Below are 23,728 nucleotides of genomic sequence, written 5' to 3'. Positions count from 1 at the left end.
TAGAGTAGAAGATCTTGTTTCCCCGCAATGTTAAATAGCTTCTTTTGAAAATTTTGCTAGAGGAGATTACTAGGAAGATGACAAATGGTGAAGCTAAACGCCAGACCTGTTTAGATGTTAGAAGACAATGGGAATATGAAGCTAAAGAGAAACCTTTTTTCATTGTTTAATTATGATCGGCAACAATTTATTATTCGATCTTTTTAGTTTTGGTCTCAAACTGCCCATCCATCCCACTATACAAGAAAGACAAAAATTGGAACGGAAAAAAAGGAAAAACATCTCAGTTAGAAGGAAAATTGAAACAAGGCCAAGGTGAGAAAATCGAAATCCAATTATATTTTTGGTGCAAATTTCACAAAACTCATTTGAGCGCATCAAAACTTTTGGTCACCTCTTTGGAAAAAGTGGCTTAAACGATAATGGGAATCCCATAAAGACGATAAGTTTTAACGAGCCCAAAAAACCCTAATTGAGAACCCTATCATTATTCTCTATCTCGTTACTTTTTATCAAATCAATCAGCAATCTCGAATCTAATAACGAAGCTCATTTGCCACCCACCACGTTTCCTTTGAAGTAGCTTATATTGAACGAGACAGAGAGGGAGGAGAGTGAAAAACAAAAAGCGAGCCAGAGATTCGAGAGCAGCACTTCGAAGCCTTCCAAAGAGACGGCGATGAAAGCAGAGGAAGCGGTGGCGAAGATGGTGAAGGCGAACGAAGGAGGCACCGAATCCGTGGCGGCGGATGGCATTTCTGCGGTTATTCCGGGGTGGTTCTCGGAGATTAGCCCCATGTGGCCAGGTTGGTTTGAGTGGTGTTGGCTTTGCGAGGCGATTTCCGCAGTTGGGCTTGTTTCAAAATATGATTATTTTCTTTTTCTGTTCTTGGTTCAATTGGCTATGTTTCTACGACGGGGGATTTGTGTTGTATGATTGTGTTTCTTGTTATCGGTTTTCTTTTTCTTTTCGGATTTTTCTGGTAGTTCTTTTCCCTTTCTTTTGTGATTGGTATATTTTAGCTGTATCTGATTATATATTAATGAGGATTTATTGTTAAGCGTGAAAAGTTTAGTTTAGTTTCTAATATTCAACCATCGGCATTTTCTGATGGTTGCAGAAACTTGGCTTGAATTCTTTATTTCCTATTGATTTTCTATTTTCTATTTTCTATTTTTTTATTTCTATTTTCCATGAGCAGATCTACATATTATATATTGTATATATTTATATGTTGGATAACACGTTTTATGTTGAATGTTTGAAAATTAAAAGCAAGGTTAATAATATCTTGACCCTCTCAGCTATAGTATCACTTTTAGCTTTTTAAGGACAAAATGAACAGATCACCTAAACTATTTAATCACTAAGCCTTCTCCCTCTATATTTCATTAAAAATTTGACTGACTTAATATATAGACAAACGGCCTTCTTTCCATCTTCTCTTTAATGGTTTAATGTATGACAACTTATTCGAATATCAAACTTTAAATTGATATTCTCTAGTTCTATCAAAATTCAATTCTAACAGCAGAGGAAGAAAAAATAAGGGCATTTTTTTTTCCATCTAATTAGTTAATTTTTCTAACAAAATTTCTAATGGAAGAGAATTAGTGATATAATTAGATAGAATTTTTTTTTAAGATTTTCTTTCTTGTGCGGGTTTTTTAACATATATGTATCTATATACATACTTTAATCTAGAGCACAAATGTGATTGTTCTGATTACTTTATTATTCTAAAGGTTAAATATATTTTGTCCCTCTATATTATATCCAAACTTACTTTACCTTTTTTTTTATTTAAAAAAATTCCAAACCAGTCTTTATACTAATAACTTAAGTGAAACTATTAATTTTTTTATCAAACTTAATTGAGCATTGCCAAATGACCAAAATATTTTCTCAGAAAATTTGTAAGTATTATTTAAAGAGAAAAAAAATTTGTATAAGAGGGAAATAATATTTTTGTTCAGAAAAAAATAAGAAAAGGAGGGGAATTCACCTGTAAATCTGTTTTCGATGTTATTTAGGCCCGCTTAATTAAGTTTGATAGAAAACTGATGGACTTCTTTTAGTCATGAGTATAAATACTGAAGATTGGGCTTGTTTCCATACATCCCAAGCAGCAGCCAAACAGCCCTGACCTCTTTAGTGATAAAGGTTTTTGTGCTGCCTTTTTGTTAAGTTTTTGAATTATCAGATAGTCTGCTATTTCTATCCTTCCTACAATTCACTTGTGAGAAGAACATGGACTTGTCTTTTGTACTTTTCACTAATAAACAGGTAGTTTGTTAATTATGGATTCTCTAGCCCTCTGCAATCTAAACAAAGCTCCTAAAAGTTGCAAAGGGTCATGGAAAGGTTGCATTGGTTAAATATACGTTCTCTAATTTTGATTTTTGAAGGTCTTTAAGTTTTTGTATATTGTGGTACAATCCTCCTGTGGCGCATTATGCTTATGATGCTTAGTAATTGGTGTAGCTACCTTTCCGTATAATTTTGTGACAGTAACTAATATATAGCAACTCTTATAAATTATAACAATTTCAGGAGAAGCCCACTCACTAAAGGTTGAAAAGATATTGTTTCAAGGGAAGTCGGACTGCCAAAATGTCATGGTTTTTCAGGTACACTATTACTGTAGAACATTGAAAAAACTTTTCCTAAGTTCAAGTTGTTCTACTTTCATCTAGTATGTACTGTTGGTCCAGTCTTCCACTTATGGCAAAGTTCTCGTCTTGGATGGAGTTATTCAAGTGACAGAGAGAGATGAGTGTGCCTACCAAGAAATGATTACACATCTCCCGCTTTGCTCCATCCCAAACCCAAAAAAGGTTTGTTCTTCTTGTTTCGATTACTTCTGTCTTAGGATCTTGCATGAAATCCTGGATACATATTTTGATAAGTTGTTTAGAGCTTAAGCAAGAGAAATACTTGGAAGAGATCCTCTGGGAAGGCCTCCTGATATATACTTATATCTCTTTCTTTTTGACCCCTTGATGGGGAAGTGGCATACAGTTTCCTCCTAGACCCTGCATATGCAGGGGCGTCATGCACTAGGATGACCTTTATTCTTTGGCTGTAAGAACAAAGAAAATGACCATAAAGAAATTTTGAGTTTAATACCCTGGAATTGTGACCTCAAGGTATACAAACAAGCATTTTTTGTGATGTAATATTAATGTCCTTGTGGGGGTTTGGAAATTTTGTGCAGTTACATATGATTCAGAGTTTGGAAGAAAAGGAAATATCAACATGAAATCTATTTCCACGTGAAGAAAGGATAGTAAAGAGAAATCTATTTCCCTGCAAGGAAATTAGCTGTTTAATTAACATGAGATATTTTATATGATTTCAAAACCAAAAGTTTCTAACAGAAAGATCTGAGAATACATATATGTTCCTGCTTGGACTGGAATAACCTTAATAATTAAATTGTATGACCTAGTCTAACATTTAAACCCATCCTAGTTCTGTTAGAAAGCAGGAACAATATGTCACTTCTTCAATAATTGCAGGACATCAAATTGCACTAACTTGATCTCTTTGCACATAGCTCACCTTTGGGCTACAAATGGAGAAGCATTGAAGTCGAATGATTTCCAAGTTGAAGGTATGGGCAGAAAAGATATGCCAACTGAAAATCAACAAAATAAAAGCTACTATATCACTTGGTAAGTTGTTCCTTTAGTGAAAACTGTAGCCACACCGGACTAGTAGGTGTAAACCTTTGATGATGCTAATGTTTTCAATGTAATTTTTTTGTAAAATAGTATAAACAAGCAGTGATTGAATGACTTGAGTAAGTGAATATCATTAGCTTATGAAAAGGGAAAATAAATGTGGAGTCGGGTAGTATGATATAGTGGAGTAACACTTTATAAGAACTTTGATACGGTAGAGAGCTTTTGGAGTATGTATATATGACATAGTAAATGGAATCATGTTAGCCGCAACAGCAAGGAACTACGACCAGTAGAGTCAGACATAGAGCGTCGTACTTCTATTAGCGACAAGAAAGATGGAAGTCTTCTAAATCTATTGGATTACAAGTACATGGGCCAATACTACATTGATACATGGATTACTGTGGAACACCTGTGGTCCTGTGAAGGCATTGGAGCATTTCTGAAATTGGTTAGAATAAGGCATGGCAAATGCTAATATGAGGATAAGAAGAATGGAACTCTTCCTAGTTTTATTAGAAGATTGGATAGTAATACTACAGTGCAACTTGGAACTCAAGCATTGCCTAGGAAAGCTTGAAACTTCTTATCATCAGAGAACTCTCATTAAGTTCTATCTAATATATTTATTATGTATGTAGATGTGTTAAAGTATTATGTTTAGGGTTTCATTACGTATTTTATGCTGAACTTTTCCAATGAGGTCTAAACTATTGATAAATGAAATTGAATATCCAACAAAATTACCTAGAGAAGAAAATATATAGCTGTGAAACCATGCCTTCACATCAAATAGCCCCAAAAATGAATACCACCTAAAGTGTTTTGCTTTATAATAGAAAGGAGGATTTCTTTTAAAAATGCACAGATCATCACGGCAAAAACAAATCCAAACAAAATATTTGCGAAATAGTGAAGCTTCTAAAGCAAAACTGTTATAACACTTAGGATTAGGGCAAAAGCAAATTAGTCTGAATGTAATTGTATTCTCTGTGTTACATTATTTATCCTTCATTTGTTTGGTCGGTTTCACTTAGGTTGTAAATATGTGGTGGTGAAGATGAACTTTCTTGGTAATATAATATGATGAAAACAATATTAAACAAATTAGTTGCTTTCTGAAGTTTGCTGTTTTCATTGTTATTGGCTGCTCATCTTAGATGGTTGCAGGTTCTCGTTATTGGAGGTGGTGATGGTGGAGTTCTGCGTGAAGTATCACGTCATTCTTCTGTGGAACAAATTGACATATGTGAAATTGATAAAATGGTTGTGGATGTGAGTTAATAAGCTCTTCATTTTCTCTTCTGCCTTAGTGCTTTAGAGTAACAGCTGTACAACATTCATATTGCAGTATTCATGTCCCACATAACTATTTTCATGATGTTTAATGTTCTGTTCTGATAGTCATGTTGCATTTTAAATTATTGTGCTTCAATGATGTTTCTTGTTACCGTGCTCTTTTGAACTTCATCGTAGGATCAACCATATTAATTCAAACAGTATCACAATGTTTTCTTATTTACCAGCCATCTTTATGTGTTTAACCTCTGCTATAAAGAAACTCTCTGGTGGGGACACCACTTTTCGTCACGTTTATTCTCGTAAGCACAAAAAGGTTGCACCCGTGGCCCTTTGGCTTAATGAGGTTTGTGACTAGTCACCTTCTAGGGCTATTTTCGTCTTTTGCCTTTTACTTTATTTTGCCTATATAAAGAATTGTAATCATCTTTTATGGGTTAACGAATATTTTGAGAGCTTTTACCTATTGAGTGTTTGTTGGTGGATTACAACGTCGGTGGATTCCGACACCCCGATTGGTGGATTCCACGGGTTTGATTATTTCTCCCTACTTTTTCTTCTCAACTCTACAATTAAGACGTTGTCCTGCATCAGCTTTGGTATCAGAGCAGATCGTTTCTTAGTTTATGGACGCTCCACCGCTTGGATTCTACGCAGCGCCTCACCTTTTCTTCGTCAGAACAATTGCTCCACGAACAACAGATCGCTACGAGATCCGTCGCCTGATAATATTAGGATCGGATCCGAGTTATGCGAGGAGATCACCCTCAAGGAGGAAAACAATAAATCATTATCATCACCAAATCTCCACACAAGGAGATAATCACAAATAAGTTTTATTCAATAGATTTTCTTTCCCTGTTTTAGATTTTAAAAAAAAAAGCTCTCTAAGAAAGAGAGAGAAGAAAAAAAAGAAAGAGCTCTCTGAAAAAAAAAGAGAGAAAAAATAATAATTCCGAAATTCAGTTTATTTGTTTCGTCTTTATCTTTAATTTTGAATTTCAAAAATTTCGAAATTAATTTTATAAAATATTTTTTTTCTTTCTCTTATTTACCTTTCCTTAATTTTAGGAAATTAGTTTCTATAATTTTGGGATTAATTTCCATAATTTTGTGGATTAGTTTCCAAAATTTAGGAATTAGTATCCATAATTTTGGGAATTGATTTCCACAATTTTAGGGATTAGTTTCCACAAATTTAGGAATTAGTTTCCATAATTTTTGAAAATTAGTTCCCCTAATTTTAGGATAAATACCTATCTTATCTACTTTCCTAACTTAATCCCAACCAACCTAAAACCTAAACCCATTAACCCACTAGCCTAAACCTCTCCTCATTCCAAAACCCAAAGACCACTAACCAACTAAGCCCACCAGCCTAACCTAGCCCATCTTTTAGCATTTTGGGAGAGCCCTCATGTCTCCAATCGTCGTCGGCTTCGGAGTCGGCCGTCAGTGGTGGGTTCTCCTCCACTTCGTGAGGACGACGAAGAAAGAGAGAGCCGAGAGGTTGAGGATGGTCGTGAACCGCCGCCGGCGGGGGGTCGCCGGGTCGTGAACGTACACGTAGAAAGTATTAATAAGGCTTTGTGTATCTCAAGCATATTGAGATGTATGATCGGTCATGATTCCTATTTCGGGTCGTGACACGAATCATAACATGATCTCCAACATCGAACTCCTTGGCACGTTTGTGCAAGTCGGCATGTATTTTATACTGGTGATTACTCGCCTCAATTCGCTTAGTGATCTCTTAATGCAAAGAATGAACATGATGTAAAGTCTAGAGAAGCGATCCACAACCATGAGGATTGAATCATGTTTTCTAAATGTGCGAGGCAATCTCAGGACAAAATCCATACTAACGTCCTGCCACGGGTGATCAGGCACAGGTAACGGAGTGTAAAGTCTAGTGTTTTATTTTCTGTGCTTTGCTAACTGACAAGTCCTACATTGACCAACTAATTTTGCGTCGTCACATTTGAGACTTGGCCAGTAGAATTGGCGCTCCACTTCCTCAATGGTCTTATCACGTCCAAAATGACCCGATAGGCCACCGGCATGGATCTCCCAAACAAGGAAGTCATGCACGGACGTACGGGGAACACAAAGCTTGTTAGCCTTAAATAGGTAACCGTTTTGGAGGGAATAACTGTCCAAAGCTAAGTTCGGATCAATCAGCAAAGTGAGAACGATTTCGCCAAAGTCCGGACAAGTTGTATAATCTTCCTTCATTTTGTCAAACCTAGTGACTTTGATGCTAATGACAAACAGAAGGTTAACCCTTCGGCTAAACGCATCATTCGCCTTATTCTCAACCCTAGCTCTATGTTTGAGTACAAAAGTGTACTCCTGTAAGAACTCGATCCAACAAGCATGTCTCGAATTTAGTTTCTTCTGAGAATTTAGGAATTGAAGAGCTTCGTAGTCGGAATAAAGCACAAATTCATGTGGAAGTAAATAATGGCGCTAATAGTGTAAAGCTTGAATAACCGTATAAAATTCCTTATCGTAAGTGGAGTACTTTTGCTTAGCCTCATTTAGTTTTTCACTGAAATAGGCAACAGGATGGCTCTCCTGGCTAAGGACACCGTCGATCCCGATGCTTGAGGCATCACATTCCACCTTGAAACCTTTAGAAAAGTCAGGAAGACACATTACAGGCGCTATAGTCATTTTCTTCTTAATTTCGTCAAAAGCCTTATTTGCTGCCTTACTCCAATGAAAATCTCCTTTCTTCAAGCCAGTAGTGATCAGCGACATGATAGTACTAAACCCTAGAATGAAGCGGCGATAAAAAGTAGCAAGGCCATGAAAGCTACGCACATCATGAATATTTTGTGGTTCCGGCCAATCAACAATTGCCTTGATCTTCTCAGGGTCAACGCGGACTCCTCCTGAAATAACCACAAATCCTAAGAAGATGACTTGATCGATAAGAAAAGAACACTTCTTTCTATTGCCATAGAGTTGAGCAGGACGAAGTGCTAAATAGACTTGACGCAAATGGTCCAAATGAAGCTCTTTTGATCAACTATAAATCAAAGTGTCATCAAAATATACCACAAGAAATTTTCCCATGAATAGGCGAAGCACTTGTGTCATAACATACATGAAAGTGCTTGGGGCATTTGATAAACCGAAAGGCATTACCAACCATTCATATATCTCGTCTTTCGTCTTAAAAGCAATTTTCTATTCATCACCTGGGCGAATTCGGATTTGGTGATAACCACTTTTAAGATCGATCTTAGAGAAAATTGAAGCTCCCGCCATCATATCAAGCATGTCATCAAGTCGTGCAATGGGAAAATGATATTTGAAGTTCATTTAACTGATGTTGCAGTTTAACATGTTCTTTGGGGCTCATTCGATAGTGTGGCAAGTTTGGGAGAGACGCCCCAGGGACAATCAATTGCATATTGGATATCGCGTAAAGGAGGCAATTGGTCCGGCAGATCATCCGAGAACACATCTTGAAACTCATTTAGTATAGGAGCAGATTCGTCGGATGATGGAGTGAGGGTAGTGCTCCCAACTTTACGAGCCACCAAGGCAAACACAATAGAGCCTTGGTTTGCTTCCTTTTCAAATTCTTTAGAATTTATTATGTGCAAACCCTTTTTACTTGGAGCATTTTTCTTGTTATCTTTATTAATTATTTAGGGCGCATAGGATTTATCTTAATCTTTTTGCCTTCAAAATTGAAAGAGCATGAGTTGGAACGCCCAAAAACAGTTACATCATAATCAAATAACCAAGGGCGACCTAAAATGATATGCCCTACATCCATCGGCACAATGTCACACCACACATCTTTCTTATAAGAAAGGAAAGTGATAGAAACGAGGCATCTCTCATTTATAGCAATGGAAAAATTATTTACCCAAGATATCTTATAAGGATTCGGATGAGGTGTAGACTTTAACGCTAGGTGAGATATAACGTTAGAAGAGACGACGTTAATACAACTCCCACTATCGATAATGACTTTGCAATCTTTAGTCCCACATTTAATGTAAGTGTGGAATATTATATTCCTTCGCCAATCATCGATCTCTTGGGGTTGCGTCAAATCGCAATAAACGACACCAATAGTATGGTCTCCATAATCACGATCTTTGTCACTATCTTGGACATCATCAGGGTCAGGTTCATTTTCTCCGATAGTGTCATCCTGTTCCTCAAAATAAAGGGCCTTTCGAGGACAGTTTGAGGCTACATGACCAACTTGTCTGTATTTGTAACATCGACGGGGTCATTAAAGGTGCAGTTTCATGGAGGGGCCCTTTTCCTTTGTCAGGTTGGGCAGGTGCAGCAGTTTGGGTAATTCTAGTAGGTACCGATGGTGGTGGAGCTTTTACGCCAGCATGTGCGTAATTGGGAGGGGTGTGCCCAATTGGTCGCCTAGGCAATTGTTGCCTATTAACCATTTCATAATTCAACGCAAGAGTATAAGCTTGGTCCAAGGAGGTAACCTCTCGGAAAACTAACTCTTTTCGAATGTCGTCGTTAAAACCACGCCTAAATCGACTCGGTGTCATCCTTCACAACATTACACCTCAGCATATATTCCTCAAATTGGGAAACATAATCACTCACAGGCCTATTTCCTTGTTTAAAATTATTCCATTGATCCAAAAGGTCACCAAGATAAGAATGTGGCAAATATTTTTCTTTTAATTTTTCTTTCATTTCATGCCAATGAATTATGAGAGGTTGGTATCGTCGCACTAAAAGTTGTTCTGTACTTTGCCAAAACAGTTTGACTCGGCCGACTAGTTTCATTTGGGCAAATTTAATGCGTCGATTTTCTGGTAGATCATACAACTTAAAGAAGTGGTCTATCTCACGGAGCTAGTCAGTAAATACAGCAGGATCTAAGCGACCATCAAAAGTTGGGGCATCCACCTTAATATTTTTTATAATTTGATTGTCATGGTTTTGAGATTCTCTAAAGGCAACATTGCCTCTAAACCCCTTGTTATTATGAAAGTCAAATGTATTTTCACGATAATTTTGCCTATGGGGTTCTCTCTCAGGACCTCTCTCATGATGAGAGTAGTATGGAGCCTGTCGATGGGTCTCGACATTAGGAGCGGCACGCGTGGCACCCGTGTTGGACGCACCGACGTCACTCCTGGTCTCATGCTGGTTACAACCCATCTCAATAGCCTCAAGACGAGCATTGAAGTCGTCCAATCTGGTCGTAATGGTTTCAATGGACTCTTGCAAAAATTGATGAAAATCTTCCATGGTATTGGGTTCCATAATAGATTGGGATGAAGGGTGAGAGACTCTCCTACTTCTATGAAGGTTCATATAAAGTGTCTCTACCACTAAGAAATAAATGCAATAAATGAATGATGATATGCAAGCTAAGAGATTACAACGAATAATAAGAGAGTAATAACCAGAATAACCTACAACCACTTATGAAGTTTTCAGTAAGAGCCAGTCAGACTCAGTAGAAAAATTGCAAACTATTAGTACAAGCTCCCGAGATCGAGAGTCGACTCGGGCAGAAAAATTGCAAACCATTAGTACAAGCTCCCGAGATCGAGACGGAGACTGCAGATATGTCAAGACTTTCCCTCTAACCTAGATAGTTCTACCGTTAATATTAATTTTTTTTGTAATAAACAAAAAGTAGGTAGGCAATATCTGGCTCAAGCGCTTGTTGAAATAAAACAAATGAATTAAGCAATGTAAATAGGTAGGCAATAGTAGGCAATAACCGGCTCAATATGGTTATGATCCACACCAACAGAAAGACAGTTGCTATTTTAAGAGTAACAAATAACAGTAAAGAAAGGACGGATATTACCGAATGTCGCACGTCCACTGTAGATGGTTGTCGTGATAACGGTGGCCGGAATCCGACAACAGCGGCAGTGGCGACGGGTGCGATGGTAGGGACAGCGGCGGCGGCTATGGTGGCAAGGAGCTGCAAGAATGGCAGTGGCGGCTGCGATGATGCAGTGGCAGGACCGTGCAGGGGCTGCAGCGACGGCAGTAGTAGAGCGATGGCGACGGTGGAGATAGGCTGCGGCAGGGGCGGTGGAAGTGGCAGCAGTGGTCATAGCAGCAAAGATGGTTGCGGATGGGCGGCTGCGGCTGGAAATTGCAGCAGCAGGTGGCTGCGGTAGTGGCGGCTGCTACAATGGCTGTAGTGGCGGTGAGCAGCAGTAGGGGAGGCTGCGACAAGGGCTGTTGTACATCTAATTGATATTTTTTAGCTTTTAATTCACATCTTTTACATATTTGCAAATGTTCTAGCTTTTTTATCATTAAAAATAATATGATGTATAATTTCTCTAATTGTATAAATTATCTTAGCAATTTTTTTAGATCACTTTGTACAACTAAATTTGTAATATGACACATGCATCTATTATATAATAATTCACCATTGCAAAGTAAAGGAAGAAAATATTGAATATTAGAAATTGTGGAATTATTATTAGAAGCATTATCAAGAGTGAGAGAAAAAACTTTATTTTGGATATTATAACTTGTTAACTTTTAAATAATAGTATGAGAAAGATATTCTCTAGTATAACTCTCATCAAGTTTTCAAAACAAATTATTCATTTTTGTACTTTCCAATTATCATCAACAAAATGTGCAGTTATACACAAAAGATTAACGTTGGCATGAAGTCCAAATATCATTAGTAAAAAAAATTTTATATTTCAATTTTTCAAAATCTGAAATTAACTTTTATTCTTTTTCTCAGTAAAATATTTTAAAACATCTTTTCTAATTGTGTAATGAGAAATTCTTTTAAAAGCCAGATTAAAACCTCTTTATAAACAACCTTCAAGTTCCATATTATCACCTATAGCAAAAGGTTTATTTCTACGAATAATATATTTAACTATTTCTTTCTGAGCATTTCAATAATTCTATTGAAAATTAGAAAAAATTTCGGAAGCATCTTGATTAAGCAACATTTGGCTAATATCAAGTTGACATTTTTTTATGTTTATTTCTTATATACCATTAGGTGAATAGTGTCATTCTTAGTTAATGCAGAAAAATCATGATTACATTGAAGATATTTAGCTCTACAATCTATAACATTACCTTGGCTATCTTTTATTTCAATTCTTTTGAAATACTTCCAAAACTCAAACTTTAATCTTTTAAAACCGTCTAATAATGAAATCAAAGCTAGAGTTTCCAAATCAGGTTGAGGTTAAGATGTGGGTGTAAGATTAATTGGAGTCCTTTGCTGCTCTTTGCTTTCTTGGATTTAAAAATATTTACTTTGGAAAGTCTAGATTCTTTTCCTGCAGCAGGGAACTGAAAGTAGCTTAAATGATTTCCGTTCCTGCAAATGCAGCAGAAGTTGTGACCTTTTCTTTCGTCCACTATCTAGGTATCTAAGCAATACTTTCCTCACTTGGCTAGTGGATTTGAAGATCCTCGTGTGACTCTTCATATTGGTGATGGTAAGAAACTTACATCTACAAGTATATCATTCATGCCAAGCTCAAGTTAGCTATGATCAAGCTCTAGTGATTCAAGTCATTCCAAACTAAAATGTGAGTTAATTTATTTGGAGTTAAGCTTTTTTCCTTTATAAATGACTCACTTAAGTTGGCAGCTTAATGTTCCTGGACTCTGAACTCCTTGTATAACTTTTATGTCCTATAAGCAGATCTCTGTTGTTAGAATTAATATAACCTATAGCTATTTATTCACTTTCCATGAACTTGCACCATTAGATGGTCTACCATTTTCTGTACCTTGTTTGTAGTGAACAATCAAATAGAGTCTACCACATATAGGTGAACTCTAAGATTGCTGAGGATATTTAGAATACCTCAAACAAACAATGGTCTAGTTGACCCAGTCCAAAAGATAAAATCATCACTGACCATGTTGAAGTTTAAATTGGTCGACAACCATCCTCTGTATATGACCAACTGCGTGAGCTAGAGTTTATGGTCACAATTTTTTTTTTGACCAATTTGCATGAGATAGACTAGATTGTCTAGTAACATTTTATTCATTTGGAATGTCTTTGCATGAGAGCTATTTGGGAACATGAGTTATTGTCGAACTTCCACCCTATTGGTCTGAGAATATGACTGAACTAAACTATATTCAAAGGGAACATTGCCTCTTATCATCTTGTTGAAGAAAGCTTAAAGACAACTAGCAAATCAATCTGTGTTGATAGCTCAACCTCTTGGCCAAGGAGTTTATCTACAAGAAAACATCTCCTTCACCCATAACCAGTCCTTGTCCATTACCGTTTACTATAATCACGGTGGAGTTTTGCTAATTTTCATGTTTGAATCAAGGTTCCCAGTATCGGGACTGGGATCGGTATCGGCTGTCCAGAAAAACGATACGTATCGGCCGTTCGTATCGGATCGAACTATTTTTTAATTATATAAAATTCTAAATATTATTTAAAAATGCAGAAAAATGCAGAAAAATTTAAAAAAAATGACAAAAAATAAGAAAACAAAAATTACTCACATATGAAGTCTAAAAACTTTAAAAAAATGTATTAACTTACTCAAAATTTAAAACTTTGTTGAATATCGAGTTGATTCTCGTAAATTTCTATAGTCTTCATCATCATAATCACCATAAATTTCTAAATATTGATGTCTGGGACCTGATGCTCCAAAAAGTGATTCCATCATACTAGTCATATTGTATGGATCTTGTTGTGTAACTTGCGTTTGAGGAGGATAATAACTAGCATTTGGATCTTGTGCCTAAGAATACTAAGGATACTGAGGATAATAACTAGCATATGGATCTTGTGATGGCTCCAAACAATAAATACTCGATATACCATAATCATAGGAACCAAAATGCATCTCATGACGACGTCGCTGATATGTATATATATCCTCAGTTTCTCTGTCTTCACTCCTTATGCCTTCTTGACTTTCCTCAACAAATGTATATGGAACGATCTCACCACCATATGTATCATTAGGACTATGACTAGTACTAGTAGGTATACTATCTCTCGCTGCTGAATGATTCGTACCAGCCTCTGCCCTCATCGTGGTCTCTCCCAATATTTCATCTAACCACGGGTTATCTCTGTCATCTAATAACCTATCCTCTATTTCTCTGATCCATGGAGTCAAGGGGTCTTCTTCATCAAAAACATGATTTAAATCAATAAGTTGTTCATTTTTTGCCTTTCTTCTTAAATTTCTCTTCCTCAATCTCATATTATAATGACAAAAAACTAACTTCTCTAATCTTTTCATTGTCAATCGGTTGCGTGTTTTTGTGTGGATTAAGGAGAAAGTAGTCCAATTTTTTTCACACTGTGATGAAGACACATTTTGACTTAAAATCTTCTTTACTATTGGCGTCAAATTTGGTGCCTCCTCCCATCCATAAATAGACCACCATTCAGCTGGAGTGTTATGAGATATAGCTGCAACAACTTTAGCATCTTGAATTGCCCTTGACTCTCAATCTATATCTCTCCATCTGAAATCAGAAATATATTATTAGCTTATTGATTATATTGAAAGTTAAAACTTGAAACAAATAATAATAAAATTATTTAATTAAATCATAACTCACTTCTTTATCGCACAGAATTTGTTTATGAATATCGGGCTCAAGCTTGCTGATTACTTTTCTAACCCCCAACAAGACTTCACTATCATATTGATATTTTTAGAGAATTGAAATCTTGGATTAAGAAAATACCCTGTAGAAATTTAAAATTTGTAAGCATTCAAATTTTTAAATATTCATAAATAAAAGTAAATTAAAACTCACATTTTTTTTTATTGATTCTTTAGCTATGTCCATTGCCTCATATAAGAAACCCATCTCAGACTTGTCATCATTGTCTACAAGTCTTAATACTTTGACAAGAGGCTCAAATACTGCGGTGGCAATTATAATATTATCCCAAAATGTATTTTCAAGAGCTATATTTTTCAAAGTTTCACCTAAATATTTTTATCTTTAGGTTTCATATTCTTAATTTTCATAGACCACTCCTGTAATGTAAACATCCGCAGAATATCATCCTTGTAGCGCATGATGCTCTCCAAGGCTAAAAAGCGAGTGGCAAATCTAGTGACGTCGGGTCTGATGATCTCACTACCACCAATCATCTGCCTGAGTAAATTAAGAACCCAACCATGGTTATATATAAAATTTGTTAACCTCTGACCTTCACATATGACCATGTCAATTTCAGGCTCTTTTGCAATATCCTCTAACATCAGATCAATACAATGTGCAGCACATGGCGTCCAATATAAATGAGATTTTTTAATCATCAGTAAATTTCCAGCAGCTTTATAATTTGCCCCATTATCAGTAACCACTTGGACTACTCTTTTTTCACCGATTTCTTGTACCACCTCATCCATCAACTGACAAATATAATCTGCATTTTTGAAATGAGCAGTAGCATCCACCCATCACACATCAATGTACAACCAAATTCATTTGAAGTTCATCTACCTCTGAGTCTCAATATAAGTATAAAGTTCATCTACCTCTGAGTCAAGATATTTAGTAATAATATCATTTGAACTAGGAGAGCGAACATCAAGCCCTACTGATTGTATAGCATCCACCATAGTGTGATAGTATGGGCTATTAGCTACATTGAAAGGAATATGGTTGTAGAAGAAAAATTTAGAGATAGCTTTACCAATGTGTTTCTTTGCATTTTTAATTCCTTTGAGAGCTGTTTTGATTGAAGTCTATGTACGACCCCTTTTTTTTGAAGATATTTATCCATTGGTCCAATATTTTTAGACTCTGCTGTAACACTAGGAGTCCTATGGGTAGAACTGCTGTCCCCATATTCTCTCTCTCCTCGTATATTAACTGATCTAGATCTATGAAAGTTACCACCAGTGCTTCTTTTCATCTCTTCCTCTTCTCTATGCATATTTTTGCTCTCTTTCATTGCTCTCCTCATCTGTCTCTCCTCCTCATCCTCCTCACTTTGCTCATTGCTATCATCATCAATGTGCATAGGATAATGCATCAATTCTTCACGAATCATTGACTCTCTTTGTTGTGCAGATTGTTTATCCTTCTTTTTGCAAATTAAATGAGCCAACATCTGCTTTCTAACTTCCAAAGACACTTGAGTGCAAACTGTTACATTTCCTTGTCTTTCAGCTAAATGTTCTTTCAAACGGTTGACACCACCACTCATTTTCTTTCCACACCAGTTGCATTTAACGCGTCTTTTATCTTGCCCTATAGTGCTGCAATGTTGCCACCCAATGTCGGTATCATATGACTTCTCTTTTGGAGCCATTGATATTTTAGCTCTGCAACTAAAAACATAAATAAAAATCAAAATAAAATATAAAATATTTTAAAATTATAAACAGGTGATGCTGCTGCTGCTCTGCTGGCAGAGAAGTCTCTGCTGCAGCAGCAGCAGCAAGCGTTGCTGCTGCAGGTGCAGCTGCTGTACAATGGAAAAAAAAAACTAAAAAAAAAACTTGCCCAAGATTGCCGGAGATCGAGGTCGTCGGAGAACATTGCCGGAGGTCGAGGTCACTGAAGAGACGGAGATCTACTCACTACTCAGTCACCGGTGAGAAAGAGAGTAAGAGATCCGTGAGAAAGAGAGAAAGAAAGAAAAGAGAGAAAGAGAGGAAAAGAGAGAAAGAGAGAGAGAGAAAATGGAGAGAGGCAGGTGGGGGGTGGGGACATCAATTATTGATGTCCCCCGGGTCGGCCCGTTCCCACCCGTTTCGGTCGGGATCGGCCGAAACCGCAGTCGAAACTAGTTAATTCGGTTGGGATCGGGATCGGCTACGGCCGATTCCAATCCGTTTCGGCCGATTCTACTCGGGATCAGCCGAAACTGGGAACCTTGGTTTGAATGGTTAAAAGTACCATTTGCATTAAATACATATGAACCTTTTCTTTTTCAGTAGAAACTGATGTATTCCATTTCAAAATTCTGTCGGAATCAATCAGTCATCACTAGCAACTTTATTGGAAAAACTGTATGCATGACTTGCAGCAATTAGTGATTCATTTTAGCTGAGATTCATATTCACCTGTAGTATGAAAAGAGCGTATCTGTTAAGTCTTTTAAGCCTTCTTCCACATGCAGGAGTTGCATTTCTGAAAAGTGTTCCTGAAGGTACTTATGATGCGGTTATTGTTGATTCTTCAGATCCTATAGGTGAGCTTAGCAGACAAATAATCTTTTTGCTTTATTTTCGTTCCTGATTTTTCAAATCCATTTGTTGCTTAATCAGGTCCTGCTCAAGAACTTTTTGAGAAACCTTTCTTTGAATCAGTGGCTAGAGCTCTCCGTCCAGGGGGAATTGTCTGCACCCAGGCAGAGAGCATATGGCTACATATGCACATCATTGAAGACATTGTTTCTGTCTGTCGACAAATCTTCAAAGGCTCTGTTAATTATGCTTGGACAACAGTGCCGACATACCCGAGGTAAGCCTCAAGAATTATTTTATTACCTTTTGTATCGCAGCTTTCTCAGTGTAGAGGTCATTGGTTCATGCTAATGTATTGGCTTAAAATGTAGTGGAGTTATTGGTTTCATGCTCTGCTCCACTGAGGGGCCAGCGGTCGATTTCCAGCATCCTGTCAATAACATGGAAGAGAATGAGAGCTCCAACAAATCAAAAGGACCCCTAAAATTTTACAATTCAGAGGTACTTCCCCTTGAAATAATTTCTGCTATTTAGGTTTTGTAATATTATACTGATATGAATGATCATTTTCAGATCCATTCTGCTGCATTTTGTCTGCCCAACTTTGCTAAGAGGGTTATCGAGAGCAAGACCAAGTAAGCTTCCTTACAATGAGATTACCTTTATTGATGGAGGCAATCCCACAGTGGACAGGCCCGTGCTATGCAGAAATTTAGAAAATCTACGTCATGCCTCTATTTCATTAAACTTTTGTTTCCAATAACCACTATCTAAACTTCAATTTCCTGCAAGAAGAATTCAGCCTACGTTATTTGTGGTTCATATTTGTACTTTTTGGTTGCTAAAAGGTAACGTGTTGTCTGATAAATTTTATAGTGATTATGAATATAGTGGTCTCTGGTATTTAGGCAGCTATATGTTCTATCCTAGAAACTGTTAACAGTTTTCTTTGAGTAGCAAACTTTTCTAGTAATGGTCAATTGACAATCGTTATTGTTTTTAATCTATCACGAAATAAAGCTATTGATGGAGTAAGAGGGTCAGTGCGGGGAATAAGCTCATGCTGTGCTGCATCCTGATATGGTTGGTAATCAGGGGCAGCTCAACATTTATGGATGGCCTTGGCAAATTCTAAATAGATCCCTTCCAAAAGTATTACTAAATTACAAAAGTATATTACACATTGTACTTGCTTTCCTTTTACTTTCTAGTACTAAAACAGAAGAAGTGTCAATACTTATAAGGTAATCGTTTGTATCTTCGAAAAAAGTTAACCTCTTTTAACTTTTCCTATTTATGGAAATATATCTACATATATAGTAATATTATATGTATTTGCTGCGGCACTAGGCAGCCGGTTCAATGGCTAGCTGCATCTAAGGTGTAACATGCAGCTAAATGAAAAGGTGTACCACAGTACCATGCAGTTCATTTCAAACGAACGAATAGCGCGATCTAGAATTTGGACAGATTGAAATGTTACTAAGCAGAAGTACTAACTTGATTGAGATGTTATTACTCCATGAAACCATCTAAACTAAATCTCAACAAAAAAATGTATTTTGTTTTAGAAATCATCATATTGCATGTCCATATTAGATTTCAGTAATAGCTTTCAGTGATCAGATCTCGTGGAAAAAAAAATCTGATTTGGTAATGTAACAACCGAACCCTAAAAAAAAGAAAAAAAAAGATAATAGTTGGACACAATGCGACCGGCTACATTGTGGCCGGCCTCGTGCCTAAGTCGAGCCCAGCATGTGAGAAAATTCTCATCTGCTGTGGCAAGCCTTGGGGCTGCCACGCGCCACCACCGCCATCCTCCCTCCTCCTCTCTCTCCTCTCTCTCTCTCTCTCTCTCTCTCTCTCTCTCTCTCTCTCTCTCACTCTCTCACTCTACTCTCTCACACTCTCTTTCTTTCCTTATTGCCGACACCAACCCGTCGCTACCTCCCCTAGAATCGTCGCCGCCGGTGGGATCTTCACTCCCCCTCTTTTTCCTTTTCTTCCTCTCTCCTTCTCTCCCTCTCCTTCTCTCTTTCTTGCCTTGAGCTCAGGCTCGCCAGCGAGAGGCTGGCCGCTAGCTGGCCAGCAGCGGCCGGGCCCCTCCCCGCCAGCTTGAGTCCACACCCTCCTTCCTTCTCCTTCTCTTCTCCTCTTCTCTTCTTCTTTTCTTTTCTTTTCTTTCTTCTTCTTCTTCTTCTTCCTCAGCTCTTCCCCCTTCTAGAACAGTGCTAGGCTCGGCCCAACACTGTAGCAAGGGTTGCTCCTTTTAATTTTTTTTACATTAATTATATGATTTATTTTCTAAAATTTAGGTAAATTAGTTTATTTAGATGGTAGATTATTTTGATAATTTATACTCACTAGTATAATTTAGCTAAGTATTTTTTAGTATAATAATTTATTATTATAATTATAAATACTTGCATATGAATTTATTTATAGTTTAGCCATTGTTTATTAGATTAATACATGTAATCATATTGATAATGATCTTATATTTTATATATTTAGTTTTATTAAAAATAATTAAATTATATAAGTTTCTATTAATGTTTATGTATACTTATACATGCATATATTTTATATATATATATATATATATATATATATATATATATATATAATGTATTTCTAGCACCTTAGTATTATTATATATTATTTTCTATACAATAAAATGTTGAGTCGGATAATTATTTTTATATTAATGGATAATGATTATTATATATATAATTAGTAACTAGTTAAGTAGTAATTGCCAAATAATTGAATTATACTTAAGTTATTTTATGTACATGTATTTTAATTATATTATTGCATATCTGATTCTTGTATGGTTTTATATCAAAAGAGATTAATTATTATATGTCTAATATATAATTAGAATAAGGTTGTCATAAGTATATATATTGTAATAACCCAAGTAGTAAAAAAATATATTTAGTGAGGCACGATGCAACCGGCCACACTGTGGCCGACCTCGTGCCTAGCATGCTGTACATGCCGTGGCAACAGTGGAGGTGCGTGGCACCTCCACCGAGCCACTTTTCTCCACGTCACGGTGACGCGTGGAGGTGCCACACTCTCTCCTTTCTCTCCTCTCATTCTCTCTCTCTCTAACTCTCCCTCTCTCTCCTTTTAGTTCCCCAACAACCACCGACCATCGAGAAGAGCCGTCGTCGGCCTTCTACTCATCAGTGAGTCTCTCTCTCTCCTTTCTTCTCTCTTTCTCTCTTTCTCTCTCTCTCTCTCTCCCTCTCTCTTTCTTTAGTTCTTACCGTTTCCTCTTGGGGCTGTTGGAGGATTGAGTCGCCAACGAGAGGTCGACCGCTGAGTGGCCACCGGCGGCTGTACCCTCCCCTGTGGCTCAGCCCCCTTCCCTTTTTCTTCTTCTTCTTCTTCTTCTTCTTCTTCTTTTCCTCCTTCCTTTTTTTTCTCCTCTTAGGTAGGTAGCACCCTACTACGCATGGTATTAGGTTCGGCCCAGCACATGCTATGTTGAGGTGCTGGGCTAAGCCCAGCAATATGTATAGTTTTTTAAATATATATATATATATTATTGATTACTATTTAAATTATATTTGATTATGTTATTAATTATTTAATTAGTGTAGTTAATCTAATGTATTTAATTTATATGAATCTAGTTATATCATGGTTAGTAAATAAATCTAATTATATCATGTTTAGCAAAATACCTACAACATAAATTACTATATTAATCTTAGCTAGATATAGTAATTATTAGGGTTATGTATGTATATTCTTATGTAATTATTTGCAGTAACTTAATGCTTATTTTCTTAATTATCAAAGAGAATAATAGGCAGATAATTATTTTTTATATACATTATTAGATAATATAATTATGGTTAATAAATAACAAAACAAATATAGGGATTAAGAGTATATGATTACAAGGGAAAATTTTCTTCTAGTCAAGTTAGTTTTAATTAGTGGAAAGACTGACATTATATGTTATAAATAATTTTAGATTTCGACCCACTTGTTCAAGATACCGTGAACCTAGCTATCGAGGATTGATCGTTGTTGTAGCAACGTGAACGAGTGCTTGTTTGGTTATTTCAGTTGTGGTGAGTAGTCTTATTCCCTAAATGCCTTTCTCAAATTAGGATATATATATATATATATATATATATATATATATATATATATATATATAATTATGTATATGCATGTTTTGGTCTCCAGCATGATTATATGACTTTATTTAAAGATGATTTCAGTCGAGCATATTTTATCATGCAATTGATTAGACTGATCTGTGATATGAGTATGCTGGTAATATATAAAGATGATTGGAGATAACCTAGGAAGCACGGATACTCCATTTTGGGTGGAGTATCCATATTCGATACATATCAGATACGGATACGGGCCGAATACGGCCCGAATACGTATTCGATACATTTTCGGAGTATCCTAAATTTAAATAATTAATTTTTATTTTCGGATACAGGGTGGATATGGCTGGATACGTTGGGGATACATTTCAGATACGTTTTGGATACGTTTTGGGTTTAATTGGAGAATCGGGCAAGTTTAATTTTATAAACCTATTGAAAAATTTAACTTACCCCCTTTCGTTCCACCCCCAATTCGATCTCCCCTTTTTGTGCCCTAGCTCTCCCTCTCTCTCTCTCTCTCTCTCTCTCTCTCTCTCTCTGACGTTGCTCCCCTTCCTCTCTCGACGATGCTGCTCCCTCTCTCTCTCGACCATGACGACGTCGCCGCTCTCTGTTCTCCCCTTCTCTCTCGACGAACCAGCTGACAACGTTGCCGCTTTTTGTTCTCCCTCTCTCTCTCGACAAGCCAACCGATGCCACCACCGCTCTCCCTTCTCCCCCCTCTCTCTCGACGAACCAGCCAACGAAGGTATGTTTTGTTTATTTCTTCTCTCGACGAACTAGCTCTTTTTTTCTTCAATTTCTTCTCAGTTTTTCCTCGATTTCTTCTCTGAATTTTCCATTTGATTTCTTCCACTTCCCCTTCTTAAAATCTGTTTTAAGTTACTTTTCTCATCTTTTTTTCTTTTTTTTTCCTTTTCTTTTCTCAGTTTTTTTTCTCCCTTCTCTGAATTTTTTTTCTTCTTCGATTGTGTAGATTTCTTCTCTGATTTTTTTTCCTTTCCTTCTTTGCCTTATTTACATTTTAATTAATTCTGTATGATCACTTAAGTATTGCATGTCTGAATTTTCAAAGATTTATTGCTTTAAACCTTCTCTAGTTGCTTAAGTATTACAATTCTAAATTTTCAGATTTATTCCATTATTAGATTCCTAGATTAGCCGGTTATATTTAATTTGAATGACATGAATTCATCTTCTTAAATATTAGTATACTAGATAGAAATAATACTAATAGTTAGATTAGTACAGTGTAAGAACTTAGAATATCTCTGTTTTATTTTTATCACAGATAAATGGCTACTGAAAGTATGAGTTCTAGTACTAATAGTGTGGCGGTAGATGAGAGTTCTTCGCTTTGGAAATATGTAACCAAATTAGAAAAGATGGGAGAAGGAGGAGGGAATATGAGGTTTCAGTGTAATTATTGTCAGCAAATATACAAATGATCTTATTATAGAGTAAAGGCTCATGTAATGAGAATTAGTGGATGTGGAATCAAACGATGCCCTAAAGTAAATAGTCAGCATATTATGGAGATGAAAAGGATAATGGAGCAGCTGAGTTAAAAATAAAGAACTCTATGCTAAAGTTAGTACCATTGCCAATGTCAACTCAACATGGAACTTCTAGTATGCCCCTTGCAACTTCTTCTTCTAACATGCCCTATGGATCAAAGAAGAGAAGGTCTGGAGAAACAGCTCTTGAGAAGTCATTTAATATGGCTTCTCGTAATCAATTACACAGTCAAATTGCTAGAATGTTTTACTCTACTAGGTTACCTTTTCATCTTGCTAGAAACCCATATTATGTTAAGTCTTATACTTTTGCAACTAATAGTCAAATAGCAGGTTATTTGCCTCCGGGATATAATATGTTGAGAACCACACTTCTGCAACAAGAAAGGGCAAACATTGAAAGATTATTGGAACCCATTAAGGGCACATGGAAGGAAAAAGGGGTTAGCATTGTGTGTGATGTCTGGACAGATGCACAAAGAAGACCTCTTATCAATTTTTTGGCAGTGACTGAGAATGGTCCCATGTTTTTGAGAGCCGTAAACTGTGAGGGGGAGTACAAAGATAAATTCTTTATATCTAGCTTGATCAGTAAAGTAATTAAAGAGGTTGGAGCAAAAAATGTGGTGTAAGTCATTACTGATAATGCCCCTATTTGTAAGTCAACTGGGATGCTTATAGAGACTCAGTATTTAAATATTTTTTGGACTCCATGTGTTGTCCATACCCTCAACCTTGCATTAAATAATATATGTGCATCAAAAAACACTGAGGGGAATGAGCTTGTTTTTAATGAATGCAGTTGGATATCCATTATGGTAAGGGATGTGATGTGCATCAAAAATTCTATTATTATGCAACACTCTATGTGACTTGCCATTTTCAATAATTTATAAATTTG

The 23,728-nt window shown here is 36.4% G+C and overlaps 1 protein-coding gene across 3 annotated transcripts; it reads left to right on the top strand.

Moving 5' to 3' along the window:
• The first annotated feature begins 236 nt into the window (after window positions 1–236).
• On the top strand, window positions 237–18,074 carry LOC140794072 (spermidine synthase 1). 3 transcript variants are annotated; one of them, XM_073145910.1, is made up of 10 exons: window positions 237–315; window positions 581–806; window positions 2,555–2,631; window positions 2,716–2,838; window positions 4,861–4,965; window positions 12,374–12,446; window positions 17,093–17,164; window positions 17,241–17,436; window positions 17,531–17,660; window positions 17,733–18,074. In XM_073145910.1, exons 2-10 carry the CDS (start codon window positions 680–682, stop codon window positions 17,796–17,798), a joined length of 969 nt encoding a protein of 322 aa, XP_073002011.1. In that variant the 5' UTR covers window positions 237–315; window positions 581–679; the 3' UTR covers window positions 17,799–18,074. The 3 variants fall into 3 exon arrangements, with proteins under 3 accessions (XP_073002011.1, XP_073002012.1, XP_073002010.1); XM_073145911.1 differs by having other exon boundaries at window positions 298–315; window positions 584–806; XM_073145909.1 differs by lacking the exon at window positions 237–315 and having other exon boundaries at window positions 388–806.
• Window positions 18,075–23,728: the final 5,654 nt, after the last annotated feature.

This window comes from Typha latifolia, chromosome 8 (genome assembly GCF_019914945.1).
Source record: "Typha latifolia isolate L0001 chromosome 8, TyphaL0001v2, whole genome shotgun sequence".
In the NCBI taxonomy this organism is placed as follows: domain Eukaryota; kingdom Viridiplantae; phylum Streptophyta; class Magnoliopsida; order Poales; family Typhaceae; genus Typha; species Typha latifolia.
This window is presented reverse-complemented; position numbering and strand designations above follow the sequence as displayed.

Bases quoted from the DNA above. Each gene is read 5' to 3' on its own strand.
- LOC140794072 (XM_073145910.1), top strand. From the start codon at position 680: ATGAAAGCAGAGGAAGCGGTGGCGAAGATGGTGAAGGCGAACGAAGGA. The intron at 12,447-17,092 runs GTAAGAAACTTA...TTCCACATGCAG, and splicing joins GACTCTTCATATTGGTGATG to GAGTTGCATTTCTGAAAAGT. The intron at 17,661-17,732 runs GTACTTCCCCTT...GATCATTTTCAG, and splicing joins TAAAATTTTACAATTCAGAG to ATCCATTCTGCTGCATTTTG.